Below are 19,008 nucleotides of genomic sequence, written 5' to 3' on the forward strand. Positions count from 1 at the left end.
GGGCCTGCTCATTCCCAGGAGTAAGGCCTGTCATTTATCAGCCTGTGTACATAGTGGATACAGCCAAGTGCAGTGCCCTGTCTAGCCTTCCAGCTAGGCACTCAGCTGCCCCATTGTCCCCCAGTCCAGGGGCAGAACCCAGGCCTAGAGTAACTCCCTGACCCAGGCATGGCAGCATAAGCCAGAGCCACCACCAAATAGAGCCCCCTGGGCAGCCCATGACTGCTCAGGAGGTGGGGCTGCTTTCCCCTCCTTCCAAACCAGGCGCGGCAGAGTCTCTGGGTCACGATGTGGAGCTGGGAAGCCCAGGAATAGGGGAGCAGACATAGTCCTGCTTCCTGAGGGGCCTCGGCACAGCGAGCTAGGGGCTTCCAGGCCCAGTCACCCACCGCTCTGTTTTCTGTTCTCTTAGGAAAGGGCAAAGTGCCCCTGGGAAAGGGGCATAGTCTCTGGGCCCTGGAAATGAATTCCGGCATCAGGGGATGTGCAGAGGAAGAGTGGCCCTCCCTCGGGGCGCTGGGCAGGTGCACTGCACCTGGGTTCTGTTCCTGCTGTGTTTCTGTGGGGCTGGGGGCAAGGCTCCCTGTTTCATTGCCATGCCTCAGTTTCAGAAGGGTCCTATGCCTTTCTGAATCCCACTGCTGATTCAGACGCCAGAGTCCCCTGTTGACTCACCCTCCCCCTGCCCCTCCCCGCTACACCCCCCAATCTCACCAGATCTCCCAACCCTGCTGAGCTGGTGCCATGTGACAGGGTGAGGGGGTTGGTGACATTTGAGGAAGAAAGAAGGGACCTGTGGGGGTGGGGGCAGCTGCAGACAGAATGATCGACTGCTGACCTGAGCCACCTTATGCCTTCCTGCTGAAGCCCTCTTGCCAGCCTGGGGCCTGCAGGGTAGAGGCTCAGGTGGGAGGGGAAGGGAGAGTGGATGCCTGCCTGCCCCCTGCCTGCCTCGGCTCTATCTCCTGTCAGCCTTCAGCTCCCTAAGCGACAGTTTCTAATTTGGGCTATTGGTGCCTCTGTGCTCTGCAGCAAAGTCTCAGTTTTTTTTTCAGCTTTGCTATTTCTTTTCTCTTCAGAACATACTGAGCCCACAGGGAAGTCAGAGCAAAGGCTCCAGGGCCTGAGACCTGGCACCCCTGACCTCCTCCCCATTCCACCACAGGCCTGGCCCGATTGGCATGGCCAGCTGGGGCAGACGGGGCCAGCTACTCCTTCCAAAGAGCACCCAGCACGGGCTCACTGACAGGCCAGGGGGAGGCCCTGGAGGGCCCCTTCTTCAGCTCCTCTTCTTCCGGGGAACTGTCTCCATCCTCTACAGGGAACAGAGATATCAATGAGGCAGAGTTGTCTCAGGGAGCCTCAGGGAAGAGGGGACATGGCTCTTTAGGACCAACAAGGTGCCTAGTCTGTGTTCCTGCTGCTGCTCTCCTCCATTTGGGGAGTGTCGCTGCCTGGTTGTAGGGTAGCCTGCCACACACATTCCAGGGGCACCCTCTCCTCTGACTCTAAACATGAAGAAAGAAGGGGAAAAGCAATTTTCTTCACGGAGGGGAAAGGGAAATTGAGTCACGAAGTGAAGAAAAGCCTTTCTTCCGCTATCTGAGTAAAAAGGGAAAGCATTCCCTGTCGGTATGGGGGTTAGAGAGTTTATATCCATCCCTGGATAACATCCAGGAGGAGCCCCCAAGTCTGGGGGGCGGGATTGGACTTTCTGCGTGCTGAATAATTGTGTAGATCTTTTCCTGACACTCTGTAGCAAGCTCTTGCATGAAGCAGGCAGGGTGGTATTATCGGCTTCATTTTGCAGGTGGGAATATGCAGGCCTGGAGACACACTACTAATAAATGCCTTCAAGCTGGGACTTAATTCTGATGCCAAATGCTGTTCCCATTCTGTGACACCATGGGAGAAAACTGGCAGAGCCCTGCACAGAGGGATTTTAAAATGCTTAAAGAAAAAAGGGGGCCTGACCTGTGGTGGCGCAGTGGATAAAAGTGTCAACCTGGAACGCTGAGGTCGCTGGTTCAAAAACCTGGGCACATATGGAGTTGATGCTTCCTGCTCCTTCTCCCTTCTCTCTCTCTGTCTTTATCTCTTTCCCTCTTCTCTCTAAAATGAATAAATAAAATCTTAAAATATGTAAAAAAAAAAAAGAAAGAAAAGAAAAGAGGGGTTTCACAGTGTGTGCAGGTCTGTATCATATGCTCCCTCAGGACAGAGTGGGAGCACTCCCTCAGGTGTGGGAGCACTTGCTCCACAGCTGGAGCCCATGCCAGGTGGGCCTTCCTGGGGCTGGGACCTGGAGAGAGGCAAACAGTTCCGGGTGCGGGGTCATCTTCCCACTTTGGCACTCACCCAGGGTCCTTTCCCTGCCTGTTCCTTTCCCCAGACAGCTTCTGCTGCAAAGCTTCCTGTCACTGTTCTGCCCAGGCTGAGGACATTTTTATTCTCCCCTTAATTTCCCGTCTTTCATAGGAAGGGACCCTTTAATTCAATCAATCAAATAATTAATTTTATAGAGAGAGGAAGGGAGAGAGAGAGAGAAACATTGATCTGTTGTTCCACTTATTCATGCATTCATTGGTTGATTCTTGTATGTGCCCTGACTGGGGATCAATCCTGCAACTTTGTCGAATCTAGACAATGCTCTAACCGACTGAGCAACCTGGCCAAGGCTGGAAGGCCCTTTAAAGCAGCCCCAGCACTGTCCCTGCAAGGTATCTCCCCTGCCTTCATGCCTTGCCTCTGTAACCCCAGCTGGACTGTCTTCCTTGTTTCTTAGCAGCCCGATCCTGTCCCACCTGAGAAGCTCTGTCCTTAGAAGACCTCAGCCCAATCTCCAGCTTTTGCCCTAAGGTCTGTCTCAGTTTGTATTCAGCCCTCAGGTGATAACCTCCGCTTTCTAAGTCCTGGTCCTGTCTTCCCACTTGGGAGGAGAGGTCTTGTCCATTCAGAAGTGAACTTCTGCTTCATATTTCCCATAGCTGGAAACACACAATACCTGACTCACGAAAGTCTCAGTAAATTCCGTAGTTGATACCTGATTCACTTTTTACTTTACAAATATCCATCCCAATCCTACACACCCTCTCATATCCCTTCTGCTGAGACGTCCTGACCCCCTCACCTGAGGCCTGCGCACCCCTACCTCCCAAGGCCGAGCACCCGGCCAGAGGGAGACTGGATGCGTTGATTTTTCTGAACCCTACTGACTGGGGCTCTCCTCACCCTCTCGGAAGGGGTCAGCTAGTGGTGAAGGTCAGACCTTTTGCTCTGGGGGCAGTTTTGTGCTCAAGAGGGAGATGGGGACTGGAGGGAGTCTTGCATGTGTCCTCCGATCTATGCTCTTTTCGGGATGGTGGTGGGGCCTGAAGCAGCGAGGAGATGGCACCGAGGAGTTGTTACTGTGGCTGCAGCACTCCCGGATCTTAGGGCGTCCGCGCACCTGCTTCTCAGCCGCTGGGAGCTGGCAGGCAGGCGCGTTGTAGGGGTTGGAGACGTCTGAGATCGGAGAGCACACTCTTCCCCCACCCCCACTTCGAGTGAGCTTGTGCGGGAGGAACAATTGTGAGTGTGTGGTTCGCTACACTTCGAGTGGCAGTTCCCAGCCAGACTGAGCGCCCCCCACCCCATCCGCCGCGCAGCGCAGCTACTCCCTCCCCCAGATTATTCCCAGCCCCTTTTTGCAACCACTTTAGCTCGCTTATGGTTCAATTCTGCTCTCACGAGGTACCGTTTCCTTCCACCTGGACCGCAGGGGGCGATGCCCATTCTTCCCCGACGGGCCGGAGGTCCTGGCAGTTTCTAAGGGGCTTAGAGCACCGACTGTGTTGCGGGTAAAGGGCGGGGAGAGAAGAATGTGACTTTTGGATTGGCCCGATCGGATGCCTGTGGCCCGCAGCGAGCGGCCCCCGCCACCGCCCCGCGACAGTCGCTGTAGCCCCTGGGGAGAGCAGAGGAGGAGCCGCTCCCCCACACGGAGGCCCACGAAGGTGTGGGGGTGAGGGGCGGTTTCCCCCGCCTGATCCTTTTCTACCTTGACCGGTCAGCTCGCTTCCAGGGCAGTCATTACCATGGAGACCCCCGAGGCTTTAAAGTCAGGTATCCAGGTGGGCGGCGGCTCCCGCGTGGCTGAGCCCCCCAAGTAAGGAGCAAGCGCCCTGGCATGGCCCGGCCCCCGCGGGAGGGAGGGGGCGGGGGAGCGGCGCCTGCAGCTTGAGGAGCGGCGCTCCCCGCTGGGGCTAGAGGCAGGAGCGCCGCGCGGGCGCCACCGTCTCAGCAGGGGAGCGGGGCCTGCCCCTGGTACGGGTGGCTTGCGTGGCTTCAGGCCACGAGGGACTGAGGGTCGCCGAACACGGGGAAAGCAGCGGGAGAGTCAGGAAGGGGCCGAGCTTGGGCTCCAGCCGTCTCGTGGTGCGCCAGGCGCGGAGCGCGGAGGAGTGAGCAACCTACACCTCCGGGCGGGCGGGAAGCCCAGGAAGAAGCAGTGAGACGCCGAGCGTGCGGCCCAGTTGCGGCAGAGCAGCGGGACCCGCGTGGCACAAGAGTGGAACCTTGGCCACAGCCGCCCACGCGGGGAGGAAGCCAAGCCGGAGCATCCGTGGAGGGTAGAGCCCCGAGGGGTGCAGGAGCCCGGGCGCCCCCGTGCGGAGCAGCCGGGCCGCCTGGGCGCGGCGGCCGGTGCCATGCTCAAGCCCAAGGACCTGTGCCCGAGAGCGGGTACGCGCACCTTCCTGGAGGCCATGCAGGCGGGCAAAGTGCACCTGGCCCGCTTCGTGCTGGATGCGCTGGACCGAAGTATCATCGACTGCCGCGCAGAGCAGGGCCGCACGCCGCTCATGGTGGCTGTGGGGCTGCCGGACCCCGCGCTGCGCGCGCGCTTCGTGCGACTACTGCTGGAGCAGGGTGCGGCTGTGAACCTGCGGGACGAGCGCGGCCGCACGGCGCTTAGCCTGGCATGCGAGCGTGGCCACCTGGACGCTGTGCAGCTGCTGGTGCAGTTCAGCGGCGACCCCGAGGCGGCCGACTCCGCGGGCAATAGCCCGGTGATGTGGGCCGCGGCGTGCGGCCACGGGGCGGTGCTCGAGTTCCTGGTGCGCTCTTTCCGCCGCCTCGGCCTGCGCCTCGACCGCACGAACCGTGCGGGTCTTACAGCGCTGCAGCTGGCCGCTTCCCGCGGCCACGGAACTTGTGTGCAGGCCCTCACCGGGCCCTGGGGCCGCGCAGCCGCCGCCGCCGCGGCCCGGGGATCCAACTCCGACAGCCCCCCTGGCCGTCCGGCGCCCGCGCCCAGCCCAGAGCGCAGACGACCCAGTCCCCGCCGCCTACCGCGACCTCTCTTGGCGCGCTTTGCGCGAGCGGCCGGTGGCCACGGTCACGGCGGCGAGGCTAGCTCAGGGGGCAAGAGCTCGGGCCGGCACCGGGCACAGGGGAGCGAGCGGCCCGAGCTGGGCCGGAGCATGAGTCTGGCTCTGGGTGCTGTGACCGAGGAGGAGACGGCTCGACTGCGGTTGGGAGCCCTGATGGCCCGACCACACTCGCCCCAATCTTCGGGGACCGGGCGGTGGCGTTCGCACGAAGTGCTGGAGGGAGCGCCCCCAACCTTACCGCAAGCCTCCATCGGCCTTAGCCCCCACCCCGAGGGCGGGCCCGGCTCCGGCCGCTTGGGTTTGCGCCGACGGTCCACAGCTCCAGACATCCCTAGCCTGGTCGGCGAGACACCAGGGCCCGAGAGAGACCCGGAGTTAGAGGCCAACGCTGTGCCCCACTCGATGCCTGGGCCCCAGCCTTTGCAGCCGGGCTCGGAGGCCGTGATGTTGCACGCTCAGCGGTAAACAGCGTCCAGGACGAGCCCTGTTCCCTGCACCTGCCTGTCTCTGTTCCATAGGACTTCTCTTTCTCCAGGTCCTCACTTTCCTGGCAGTTCTCCTCCCATCTGTGATCCCAGAACCTGTCCCCACTGCCAACATGAGTGGCCTTCTCTCTGAAAGGGACCCCTATTATTTCTTTTTTGTGCTTGTTGGTATTTTGGGTATTACCTTCCTTACAGTCTGCCTTTTTTGCCCTGGAAAGGAGTAGAAGTCTGGTTCTATGGGCTACAGCCTTCCAGGAAGATGGACACCCTTCCTTCTGCCCTAAGGCTCAGTCTTGAGTCTGGCTGGCTCCTGCCTAGTCTTTTCCCCGTTGCCAGGTGTCCCCATACCCAGGCAGTCAGGCGTGCAGAAGAATGCCCCCTCCCCCACACACACCCAGTGATGCTGACCGTAATGTCATATACACCTAAGTCTCCCTTCCCCGTAAGTGCTGGAGACTGGGAGCCCGGAGATGGGCCTCAGAGACTTTCTGGACAAGAGGGCTTGATTAGGAAGTAATCTAGAGGTTAAGTTTTTCTGGGGAGAAATTCCTGCCACAAGATAATGAAAGCCTATTTTGGAAGTGGCAGGGCCCCCAGTGTTGAACGCTAGCCCTCCCTTGAACCAGCTTCTGGGTAATTCCAGTTCTCTCCACCTCTTCCCCAGGCCCACCCAGAATTCAACTTCGTTGACAATGTGGAGTCATTGCCCCAGCCAACACCTACTCAGCCCATTCCCTGGCTCAGCTGCATTTGAGTTCCTTCAGGGCCCAGCCTTATTTCCTCTCACTGTCAGAAACCTGAAATATAAAGGACTTAAGCACTTCTGTCGCCCCCACCGCCTCCCAGCTCCCCATCCCACACATGGGTGCTCCTGCAGGGCGGAACAGTTGCGAAGGCTTTGCTTAATTGTATTTCTTCCAATCCTCAAAGAGCTCGTGTTTTGAGTCTTTGTATATGAAGCAGAAAGCAGCAGGCCTGATCCGAGGCTTAAGAACCTGACAATGTCTCTAAATAGAAGCTCCGCGAGGGGGATAATTGACTGAAGTGTTTGCCACGTTAAACGGTGGCGCGCGGGTGTCGGAAGCCCACACTAGCCGCAGGTCCGGGTTTAAATTACATCAAACTCCAGCGAGAGCTGGGAGGGGCTGTTAAACGGCTCCTGCTTCTTGCTGGGCCGTTAATGGAGGGCACGGTGGATGATGGATGCTAGAGGTCGAGACTAAGGACCCCTGCCTCTGCCCAACCCGTGGGACGCAGGCCCGGCCCCGCTTTATTACTGGGAAGATTAGTGAGTCAGAGGTAACCGCAGAGAAGTGGTTAAAGGCCCTTTCACTGCTTGTTCCTCGTTCCCTCCCTTCCTGCCCCCTCCTTTGTGCCCGCCTAGCGATGGGGGCGGGGTGGCGGAGCTGGCGGGTCCGGTGTGGGACTCTGCAGAAGCGCCAGCACGTGCACCTGTATGCGCGGGCTGCCCTGTGGCGGCGCGTAGGGGCGCTTTTTGTGGACCCCGAAGGTTGAGCGTGCACCTTCTTATTCACCCGCGGAGGGGTCTTTTCAAGACGTCGATCTGTTTGTCTTCGCGGAACGGAAGGTTTCTCACAGTAACTCTAAGGGAACTGCCTGGAGAGAGAATGACCTGTGCTGAGAAACGATGCCTGGGGGTGAGGGGTGTTTTGATCAGGAGTGGGCCTAGTGGAGGTAGACGTCAGACCTCGCTCGAGTCCTTCCACCTTCCAGGCAGGTGAGGCCGTTAGGACCCTTACACTGGACGTGATCTCTGGTGCCCCCTGGTGGCAGCACTGCGTTCTCCTCGCTGCTCCCTGGCTTGGAGTTCGGACTTGTGGTTTATTTGGGATCACCGCTGTGTACTTCTCCATTTGCGTGCATTTATCTACGGAATCCTCAAACTTGTAGTATATTAAATCCTGATACTTGAAGTCATTTCACAGCAGTGAACTGAGGGACAATGAACAAAAAATTCGCATGTGGAGTAACAGGAGCTCAGACCCTTCACTAAAGACCCCAAGATCTTCCAAGTTAACGCCCTGTGTCCTGAGAGGTCCTGCTGTCTTCTGAAAACCTGGAGCTCCCAACCCTCCGTTATGATATCTGAACCTTGGGACCTACCGAGTATGCACTGTTTTCTTCTGATGAGCTTTGCTTTTGTTTCTAGTGTGTTTAGCCCTTCCCCCACTCCTTTCTCCTCAAACACCTGCCTCCCCTTAGTCCCACTGTCTGGGTAGTGGGTAAACAACACTCATGAACTCATGAAAAGTCAGAGGGAGAGGATCTGGGTGGGATGGGACAATTGAACACCCCAAGTGCAAACTCCTTTTCTTTCTGATCCTTGCTTGCTCACTTATTCCCTTTCCAACTGCATTTAATTTTCATGAAGTTTCTAATAATGTGAGAATACAAGTATTTTGTCTTCTTCAGAACACCATGAAGTCTGGGTTGCACATTGTGTTGAGGGTGCTGTATCTTTCAAGTGTCCCTGACATGGGGCTTTCTGGTTGAATGTCACCTTGGGCCCTCTTTATTGTGTAAACAACCATGAGGGCTCCTCTCCATGGAGTTGCCAAGGGGCTCTGTGGTTGAAAGTGATGTTTCTGAAAAACCACAGCCTATAGTTACTGTCTGAACTGAATTGTGTGTCTGATTGACTTGCGGTTCTTGCAGATTTCTTTCCGGGCCCAGCTCTGTGCACAGCTTAAACATTTCACCACGTTTTGCTCTCCTGAGCTTCCTCTCATGGTCAGCTCCAAGGGTGTTGGGACTGGGGTCCTCTCTAGCTCTCTCCACTTTTAAGAGACTTTCTAAACATTTTGCTTTTCCAACTCTTGTTGCTTCTGTCGTTGTGAAGAGTTACCCATGCCACTGCAGTCCAGTACTCTAAGATCAAACTCAGCCCTGTTCTGTGGGAGGCTGAATGATGTATGCACACGCTTTTGGAATGACGCTGTGTGGTAGAAGGACTACTAGCACTGAAATCAATTGTTAATAAATCCAGTATTGTTCACTTGTGAGAACTGGCCTCTCTCTAACCACTCCTGACTGTGGGCTCCCTTTGGAGAGGCAATTGCCTCCATTCCTGCCGGTCCCACTGTAGCTGCCTCCAGAAAGTGAGACTCAAGTGCTGCTTCTGGCTGAGCTGGTGGGACTGGGGCCCTTGGACCAGCGCGGCTAGCTATGTGTGAATGTTGTGGGTGCAGGAGATGGTCTGCATGGCGCCTCGCTCCTGGTTAAGACGTTTCAGTGAGCCCTGGGGTTAGATAGTAGGGTGAGCTCTCAGGAAGGAAGTACTGGAATCCGTGTCAGAACTAGAAGTTCCAAGATCATTTCATTCCCCTCTCCCACCCCCATGACTAGAACCTGGTGTCTTGATTTCCAGCCTCTGCTCTGCTCTTTCACAACTCCTCACTGTCACCCACAGTTCTGAGAGCCAAAATGGAGACAGCTTTCTCACTGGGAGCAGTCCAGGCCTCTTTTCCCTATGGATAGCTCAAGGACAGCCTTTGACTTTCCAGAGAGTGAGAAGCGGATAGGAAAGGGAGAAGCTGCCGCAGAAAGTGCTCATCAGCCCTGGTGGCTGCCCCCAGAATCCCTGTAGTGCCAGCAACATGCATGGCTCCAACTTCCTAGGCTGAGCCCTTGTCCCCTGGGAAGGAGACTGTTTCTCAGTTCTTTCAGTCCCAAGGGTATTTCACTTCCTGTTTCCTTCACTCTCCGCCCTCATTCTGGGACTACCAGGGAGTTGGGTTTTCTGTGGGCTACAGTGGCCACTGGAAAGCTCGCACAGGGAAGAGGCGGGGCCACACTAGGCACCAACCACAGAGTCCCGCTCAAAGACAGCCTGGTCCATTCCCAGAGATAATAGGAAGTCCAGAGGTTTATTTAACACTCAGTTTAATTTAAAACAGGCACAGTGCAAACAATTCACAAAGGTTTCTAGGGAATATGCTTTTGTTTTTAAAACTCCGACCCTTAAAAAAAAGTCCTTGCATTTTTATTTTGCCCCCAAACAGGCTACTAAGGAGCAGAGGAATCTAAAAATATGATCTAGATAAGGTCCAGACCCTTGGAGTTCTTCGCTGTCTCACAGCAGCCCTGAAGGTGGGGAGGGAAGGGGGACAAAGAGACAGGTGCCCGAGGAGGCAGTGAGAGGCAGGTGGTCTGCACAAATGAGGTGCCCGTCCTCACGAACCTGGGGGCTGGCTCACCTCCCCAGACCAGGATTTTGAAAAGAAAGGTTCCCTGATGTTGTGGTTATTGAGATGAAGCTCACAGGTAAAACAAAGTTTGTTTCCTCATCCTTGCACACTTGGGCTCTCAGATTCCATAGTACAAAAGCAACTCAGAAACCTGCCCAGCCCACAGGATGCATTAGCTTCAATATAGACCTCGTCATCGGTCAGGTAGAGACATGGGACTTCAGGGGTGGGAAGCAGGCCAAGAGAGCAGGTCCCTTTAGAGCAGAGCTTAGTGGGAAACAGGATGAGGAAGTCTCATTGAAGGGGCCAGGCTGCTGGGGTGACCTTCCTCCACTTATACACATTTACACACACACACACACACACACACACACACACACACACACACACACACGAGACACCACCGTTAGCACCAACCCCATTATTTCTCTTTCGCCCAGAAAGTGTCCCCCCCTCCCATGGCCTATGAGTAGGCTGTTCACAGTTCAGATCAGGCTGTGCATGAGAGTGTTGTCAGCACAGCACAGGTGGGTCGGGAAGCAGGTGCAGGTGGGGCTATGTCTTCAGGAAGTTAGATACAAGGGAAGAAGATGGATCCAGGTGATAAAAACCTTCCCCGTGGTGCTCTCAAGACACCAGGGTTTGGAATTGGAGCTGAGAACAAGTATCCTGGTGAGGACAGGCACTCTGCCCCCTGGGTGGCCTGGGATGCTAGTGTACAACTGCCGTTTAAAAACCACAGCAGCCTTATCTGCTGTGTTGGCTGCAGTGGCCGGAAGTGCTGGTCTCCGTGTTTCTTAGAAATATCCCTGTGCAAATAACAAAGGGTCATCCGGAAATAAAAAGGTCTCCATCATCCCAAAGGCAACTGGGGGCTCTCTTGGGGGAAGTGGGAGAAAGAGATTGAGGGGCAGGTCCGGCCTGGCCCAGTGGGCTGAGGGGCAGAATGGGGTGGGGCTTCACATTCAATCTTTGGAAAGAATACTGAGAGAATGAGGCGAGCAGGCCCTGCCAGCAAGCTGGTTGCCCAGTGTCACCCGCCTGTGGGCACAGGCGGCAGGTGCCGTTGGAGGTGGGCTCAGCAAGCGGAAGTCTGCTTGCGGTAGAGCTGAATCAGGGGCACCAGGCACTCGGGGAGCCCCGTCTGCAACAGGAAGGGATGGTCCAGCAGCTCCTGGGCCGTAGCTCTCTCATGGGGGTCCCGCACCAGCATCCGTTCCAGGAAGTCTCGCAGCACTGGGGAAACCTGTGGAGAAAGAGCAGCGAGACTACAATTTGCAGTCATTTTGGGGTGACCCATATGCCTGGCCCACCATCATTTGCAAGTCTTTAATGTTCTCTTTTCTTACTTCCTGCTTCCTCCCAGGCTCAGTACTTTGGGGATTATCAGGGAGGTAAAGAAAGTTGGCCCTGGCCAGATGGCTCAGTGGTAGAGTATTGGCCGGGCATGTGGAAGTTCCAGGTTCGATTCCTGGTCAGGACACACTGGAGAAACGACCATCTGCTTCTCTACCCCTCCCCTTCTCTCTCTCTCTCTCTCTCTCTCTTCCTCTCTCTCTCTTCCCTTCCCTAAGCCATGGCTCTATCGGTTCGAGCAATTTGGCCCCTGGAGCAGAGGATGGCTCCAAGGCCTTGCCTCAGAAGCTGAAATAGCTCAGCTGCCATGCAACGGAGCAGAGGCCCCAGATGGGCAGAGCATCACCCCCTAGTTGGCCTGCCTGCTGGATCACGGTTGGGGCGCATGCATGTGTGTCTGTCTCTCTGCCTCCCTACCTCTAACTTAAAAAAAAAAGAAAAAGAAAGCACCAGTTCAGGAAAAGTGGCCAGTTTGCCTCTAGGGAGTACTGCTGAGCAATGCAATTTAAGATGGTTGGAGCGCTGGGAGAGTTTGACTCTAAATACAGCCCATTCCACACCCTGCATCCCTGGGCTCTCTCAGCCTTCAGGCCCTACATTTCTATGGAAAGGGGATGGGATTGGTATCAATGATCCAGTCCTGGGTTTATCCTAGATCTTCGGCAAGTTGTAATTTTCTTTAGACCTCAGTTTTCTCATCTGAAAAATGGGCTAATGATAAAATTTATTTGCGGATACAAATACACCAAGGAGAAAAGAATATGAAGATGAAGAGATGAGGCCACAAGATGAGGCTGACACCACCGAAGCTGAAACAGGCAAGGAAGGGAGCCTTCAGAAGGGGCTCAACGCCTGAATTAGACTTCTGGCTTCCAGACTTGGGAAAGAACAAATTCCTGTGGTTTGAAGCCATTAAGTTTGTGGTAATTTGTTACAGCAGCCACAAGAAACTAACACAAACAGACAAAAAACAAAATTTTTTTTTAAAAATGTGCTTGCTCTGTCTGCCACATAGGGCTTTAATAAAGATAAAACAGAGGTCAGGGATGAAAAAGTGTTCTTGAAAAATAGAAAAGAACATAGTGGGCCCTGAAAAGGAAGTTTTCTTTATCACTCTAAGCCTTAGAGTCTAAGTCAAAGACTTACCTTCGTTCATTTTGAGCCAGGACCTTGGGGTAAGGCTGAGTCTTGGGCTATTATAGAAAACTACCTCTTCTGGGAATTAGTGAATAGGAAGTCACTCCTATATGCTAATCTTGGCATCTGTAGTGGTCTCCAAGGACCAGCTGTCTCAGAGGTGTCTCCTGTCTGTCCTTCTATCCAGAACTATTTTGCCATTTAGGGACTGGACCTCAACCCTCTGGGACACTTCTCACTCTGGCCACCAGATGGCAGTGCCATTTTACAGCCCTGTACACCACCAGACCAGGGTGTGCACAAGTAAGGCCTGCTGGTTTGGGTGGATTTGGTAGAAGGTTACACACGCATACACATGCGCGTGCGCACTCGTGCACACACAGGTTTTAAGGGGAAAACTGTGGCTCAGACGTGGTCAGGATGTGCAGTGATGGAGGACAAGCTGATTCACTGTGATGGCCGGGGAGCACTGTAGCTCCCTGACAGATGGGGTTGAGGGGTCCCTGCTAGGTGAGCTTCTCTAGGTTCCTCTCTGGGGTATCAGGGATTCCTGGGAAGCTTTGCTTTTCCTTCTCTCGGGCTCCTGTCAGTCGCTTGCAGGTAGAAACTTGTGGGAGTGACCATGGGAGTTTGTATATAGCTGTGGCTCCACGCCTAGATGCGGGTTTTGTGTCCTGAAAGAGCAGCCTTTTCCAGGAGCCCAGACCCTTGGGCTTCTGTGAAGGGGAAAGGCTGAGCCTGGGAGCCCTCAGAAGCTCAGGAAGAATGGGGTCTGAGGGGCCACACTCTGGGTATGCACTGACTGACCTTGTGAGAATTTCTCAGCTTGGGCGGACAGCTGTCCCGGAGCCTCTTCATGGCTTGCACTGGGGAGTCGCTGAAGTAGGGTGGCTCCCCGTCCACCATCTCAATCACCATGATGCCCAGAGACCAGATATCCACCTGCAGCAGGAGAACATCCCTGACTCCACTGGCCAGGCTGGCCCGTTGGCAGCAGCGTGCTGCAGGGCAGGGGAATGGCGGGCCCTGGCTCTCCTTAGTGAGTTAGGCCTCCTCCCGGCCACCTGCCCTTCGGGAAGTTACTTCCTGCACCAGTGACCTTGACTAGGGACACCGCTGTACATCACGTTCTGAGAAAGGCTATCACACATGGGGAAGCCTGGCCATGCCCACCTAGCCCTTGAGCTGGGGATGAACACTTTTGGGACCAGTTTGTGGCAGCAAAGTTACAGGCGAGAGTAGATTCATCCTGGAAGGGACAGAGGGCAGTGGGACAGGGTACTGACTAAGGGCACACCTAGAACCAAGGTTATTTCTGGTGGGAGGGGCTAGAAGTGGCAGAGCCACGTGTCCCAGGCCTCTTCTGGGAGGACGGAGATGGAGAGAACAGTCACCTCGGTGGCGTACAGAGACCTGGAGATCACTTCCGGAGCCATCCAGTAGGGAGTTCCCACCAGCGACTTCCTCTTGGGGACATCTTTGCTGATCTGAGCACAGAACCCGAAGTCTGACAGTTTCACCTGGGGCGGGGGGGAGGGGAAAGAAAGGAAGTGGTGAACTAGGGGGAGGAGCCATGCTGGGAGCAGGGAAGTGGGGTACATGTGTGCTGGGGTGGGGAGGGCCCTACCCTGCCATCAAGGGCCAGCAGGATGGAGTCACTCTTGATGTCCCGGTGTATGACACCCTGGGCATGCAGGTAAGCCAGGGCCTGCAGCACAGCCTCACACACAGTGGCGATCTGCTCCTCGTTCAGCCTGGGCAGGGAAGGCAGGACCAGCATAGGAAGAGAATGTTAGCTTTGGTTGTACAGCAGGACAGATGGGCTGGAAGAGTACGTGACCCTGGTACCAGGCCCCTCAGCTCTTGGGCAATGTATGCGGAACCCAGTTAGGACAGAGCCTTGGTGGAAATGGGCCTGGGCCTAGGTTGGACACCATCACCACCTTGTCCTCCCACTCTCCTGACAGGGTGGCACTCAGGACAACCTGACAGTTCCCCCAAGTCTGCTGGGCTTGAAGCTGCCTGATGCCCCTGCCAGGACAAGGGTGTGCAGCCGGCTCTGGGGCCCAGCCCTCCAGCTGCCCACCTGACTTGGGAGATGATGTCCGTGAGGGCCCCGCCCTGCAGGAACTCCATGAGCACCCACAGCTCCTCGCCCACCAGGTAGCTCTTGTACATCTCCACCACGTTGACATGCTGGTAGTCCCGCATGATCACCACCTGGAGGGAGGCGGAGATGCCTGAGCACAGAACCCAGGGCCCTGCTCGCACCTGTCCAGCCTGCCTTGATGCTCACTGCCCATCCCCGATGGCCGCCCACATCCACCCCCTCCTCCCACCTCATTAAAGAGCAGCTCCCTGCGCTGCTGCTTCCTGAGGTCCATCATCTTGACGGCCACCTGGCGGCCCGAGTGCTTCTCTCGGGCCAGGCAGACAATGCCCGTGGAGCCCTCGCCAATCTTCACGTAGCTGTCCAGCAGCAGCCGGGGGTCACCCTGGTCCACCACCATCCTGAGTGCAGCCTTGAACTGCTCGTGTGTCACGATGCCTGTGTCCTCACCAGCCAGGGCACCCTTGGCTGCCGGGGGGTCCTGCGGCAGGTACAGGTTGCTGGTGCTGATCTGGGCGTGCCGGGTGCGAGGCGAGCCGGCAGGGGAAGACCGGCCTGGGGGGGGGCCGGAGGCCGGGGCCGTGCGCAGGGACTTCTGGGGGCTGTTGGTGTCTGAGGTCGTCAGAGGGCTGAAGGTCCCCATAGGCTGCTCTGAGGGCAAGGACTGGGCCTTGGCCACCAGGCTGGTGGGGGAGTCTTTCTGTGGCGGTCGGAATGAGGAGTTGGGCTGCAGGGCAAAAGAAAGAAACAGAAAGGGGTTTGTCAGCGGAAATGTTTGGAGCAAACTTCCCAGAGGCAGGGGGTCACTGCTCTGACTCCCGGACACAGGCAAGGCTTGGCAGGGCATCAGACCAAATTGGGGAGGTGACACAGCAAAGATTGTCAAGCAAAGCTGAAGCCAAACCATAGTCCTTCCCAGGAAACCAGCTCCCGCTGTTCCCAGGTGAGGACACCAAACAAGAGCTCTCTACACCCAATTAACCTGCTCCTGGGAAGACAGAGAAAAAGGCCACGGGGAGGCAATCCTCTCTCTGCTGCAGGGCTATCTAGGGACTCCGGGTCAGAGGCAGTGGCTCCCGTGGCTCCCACACCAAAAGGCCCACCCCAGGCAGAAGAAGCCCCATTGCATTTTTCTCAGGACCACAGAGCCATGTTTCCATCTGGGGGTTTTTGGGTTTCCCTCTGAGCTGGGGATATGGTGCCAGAGAGATCTGAGATCAGGAGGGCAGATCCAGCCACGCCCAACCCTTGAGGCCAGGGATCCTAGGAAGGTTTTCTTAGGGCTCCCAGCATGAAGCTCCTGGTTGAGAACCCCCACAAGGAAGGGAAGAGAGGGCCTATCCTTGCAGGGAGGGAGGGAAGGAGGAGCTGAGTGGCAGACTGGGCCCCCAGTGAGCCCTGCACGGGTCGGCCCCTGGCAGACTGGGCCCCAGTGAGCCCTGCGCGGGCCGGCCCCTGGCGGACTGGGCCCCCAGTGAGCCCTGCGCAGGTTGGCCCCTGGCAGACTGGGCCCCAGTGAGCCCTGCGCAGGTTGGCCCCTGGCAGACTGGGCCCCAGTGAGCCCTGCGCGGGCCGGCCCCTGGCGGACTGGGCCCCCAGTGAGCCCTGCGCAGGTTGGCCCCTGGCAGACCGGGTCCCCAGTGAGCCCTGTGCGGGCCGGCCCCTGGCAGACTGGGCCCCAGTGAGCCCTGCGCGGGCCGGCCCCGGGAAGCCTTCGAGGCGCCTTGTCTTTCCAGGCTCAAGCCCTCCTGCCAGCCCTGCCAGGAAACGAGCCGTCCTTGGGGTTCTCCCGGAGCAGCTGCTGCTGTGCATCCTGACTGTGGATTACATGTTTCTAAAAGGGGCACGTGGAGAGGACTCTACATAACCTAACAGGGGACCTTCAGGGACTGCAGAGAGGCCTTCTCGGAACTTCTCAGGACCCATCACATAGTGGTTGCCTACGAACCCAGTGGCTCCTGGTCATGATTCCTAGAGCTGAATCAACTTTCGGAAAATCTTCTCAAGCAGCCAGTTTGGGCTGAACCGCTTGCCTGGGATCCCCAAGCCTGGGCCTCGGGCCCTCCGACCTCAGTGAGAGCCTTTTCAGCCCTTTCAGCACCCCATCCCAGGCTTCAGGGCTCCTACCGCCCCCACGGTCCCTGGCCTCGTCTAGGGGGAGCAAATGTCCCTGCCTGCAGCGTTGAGAGCCCAGCACTGGTGTGGCCTGGGACACGAGACGTGGGGGTGTGGGGTCAGACTTGGTCTTCGCCTCAGCAGGCGTGGGTCCCCAGGGTCCCTTCACTGGCCCTGGCACCTGCCTCACAAGGAAGGAGTTCCACTTAGTGTAACCACAGGAAAGGACCAGATGAGACTTGCTAACTACACCAAGAAAGGGAAAGAAGACAAAGATGAAACTAATGAATTGTTACAGGCTCTGGATTAATTCTGGAGTGACTTGTGCGACCGAGACCTCCTCTTGAGCAGGAAGCCACTGGGAGAGTCATGCGTGGGGTTATAACGAGGCTGCAGTTTCCCTGCCGGGGCCGTCGTGACACCACTGGGCTCTCAAGCTGTGGGCCTGGGGTCCATGCTGTACAGGACCCAAAGGCCATGTCATCATAATAAAAAAATAATGAAGCCATTTATTGAGAGTTTAACACTTTGACGAGGGCCTTAAATGCAGTATCTTATTTAACTCTCATAACCTTGCTGGTTGTTTTATTATCCCATGGGTGCTATTCTCACCACATTTGAAGGTTGAGAAAACAGGGTCAGACAGGTTAAGGAACTTGCTCAGAGCCACTAAAGTAGCAAGGGGCAAGGCCAGACTTCAGCCGTGGTCAGCCTGACCCCTGACCCCTCTGCGATAGTCCTCTGGTGTCGTGTATCATTGGCATATAAAGTACATGGTACACAGGAGGGGCTTAACCAATGTTTGCAGATTATTGAGGACTTCTGACTTGGCCTTTCTGCCTCTAAGTGGAACCACTTCTAAATTCTCCAAACTTACCTCTTTGGCCTTCCTGCCCCCAGTGGGCCCTGGTTCTCCTTAGTGAGTTAGGCCTCCTCCTGGCCACCTGCCTTCAGGAGGTTACTTCCTGTATGAGTGACCTTGACTAGGGACACAGCTGTAAGTCACTTTCTGAGAAAGGCTATCACACATGGGGACGCCTGGCCATACCCACGGCCATACCCACCTTGCCCTTACCTCTGTGGCCTCCCTGCCACCACTTGAGGTCTTCTTTTACTCTTAAGCAAAGTGAGTGATAACAGGCCAAGTCGCCTGGGCTGAGTCCAAGAGCCCTGGGGCCACAGGCCCTCCTGCAACCACTCCTGGCACACCATGGCCAGAGGCAGCCGGACCTCCCAGGCACCGTGCACTACTGTGCTATGGGAGCTGCTGTGAGAGGCAGAGCCTGTCAGAGCCACCGCTGCCACGTGCCGACGTGCCGAGGCCTGGCTGCTGGCTTGGTCTGGGGGCTCCTCGGGCCACGAGGGAGGAGGAGCACTCTGGGGGCTTCCTATCTGTGTGGTAATTTACCTAAAGCAGTGATTCTCAACTGGGAATGACTTTGCCCTGCAAGGGACATTTGGCAATATCTGGAAGTATTTTTTTTTTTTTCTGAAGTTGGAAATGGGGAGGCAGTCAGACAGACTCCCGCATGCGCCCAACCGGGATCCACCCAGCACGCCCACTAGGGGGCGATGCTCTGCCCATCTGGGGTGTTGCTCTGCCGCAATCAGAGTCATTCTAGCGCCTGAGGCAGAGGCCATAGAGCCATCCTCAGCGCCCGGGCAAACTTTGCTCCAATGGAGCCTTGGCTGTGGGAAGGGAAGAGAGAGACAGAGAGGAAGGAGAGGGGGAGGGGTGGAGAAACAGATGGGCACTTCTCCTGTGTGCCCTGGCCGGGAATCGAACCCGGGACTCCTGCACGCCAGGCCGATGCTCTACCACTGAGCCAACCGGCCAGGGTGGAAGTATTTTTTTTTTTTTTTTGTATTTTTCTGAAGCTGGAAACGAGGAGAGACAGTCAGACAGACTCCGGCATGCGCCAGACCGGAATCCACCCGGCACGCCCACCAGGGGCAACGCTCTGCCCACCAGGGGGCGATGCTCTGCCCCTCCGGGGCGTCGCTTTGCCACGACCAGAGCCACTCTAGCGCCTGGGGCAGAGGCCAAGGAGCCATCCCCAGCGCCCGGGCCATCTTTGCTCCAATGGAGCCTTGGCTACGGGAGGGGAAGAGAGAGACAGAGAGGAAGGAGAGGGAGGGGGTGGAGAAGCAAATGGGCGCTTCTCCTATGTGCCCTGGCCGGGAATCGAACCCGGGACTCCTGCACGCCAGGCCGACGCTCTACC

The 19,008-nt window shown here is 56.6% G+C and overlaps 2 protein-coding genes across 4 annotated transcripts in view; one reads left to right on the forward strand and one right to left on the reverse strand.

Moving 5' to 3' along the window:
• Positions 1–3,720: 3,720 nt before the first annotated feature.
• On the forward strand, positions 3,721–8,855 carry ANKRD63 (ankyrin repeat domain 63). The gene has a single exon (XM_066343485.1). It carries the CDS (start codon positions 4,689–4,691, stop codon positions 5,835–5,837), a length of 1,149 nt encoding a protein of 382 aa, XP_066199582.1. The 5' UTR covers positions 3,721–4,688; the 3' UTR covers positions 5,838–8,855.
• An 882-nt stretch (positions 8,856–9,737) lies between these two features.
• Positions 9,738–19,008, reverse strand: part of PAK6 (p21 (RAC1) activated kinase 6) — a 42,945-nt gene continuing 33,674 nt past the window's right edge. For all 3 annotated transcript variants that reach the window (XM_066388519.1, XM_066388517.1, XM_066388518.1), the window contains 6 exons: positions 14,898–15,395; positions 14,645–14,778; positions 14,186–14,312; positions 13,953–14,078; positions 13,366–13,500; positions 9,738–11,311 (listed from right to left, as the gene is read on the reverse strand). In XM_066388519.1, the coding sequence (XP_066244616.1) occupies positions 11,144–11,311; positions 13,366–13,500; positions 13,953–14,078; positions 14,186–14,312; positions 14,645–14,778; positions 14,898–15,395 (1,188 nt within the window). In that variant the 3' untranslated portion in view covers positions 9,738–11,143. The remainder of the gene's footprint in view (positions 11,312–13,365; positions 13,501–13,952; positions 14,079–14,185; positions 14,313–14,644; positions 14,779–14,897; positions 15,396–19,008) is intronic.

The sequence above is a fragment of the Saccopteryx leptura genome, chromosome 6, assembly GCF_036850995.1.
Source record: "Saccopteryx leptura isolate mSacLep1 chromosome 6, mSacLep1_pri_phased_curated, whole genome shotgun sequence".
NCBI classification, from domain to species: Eukaryota; Metazoa; Chordata; class Mammalia; order Chiroptera; family Emballonuridae; genus Saccopteryx; species Saccopteryx leptura.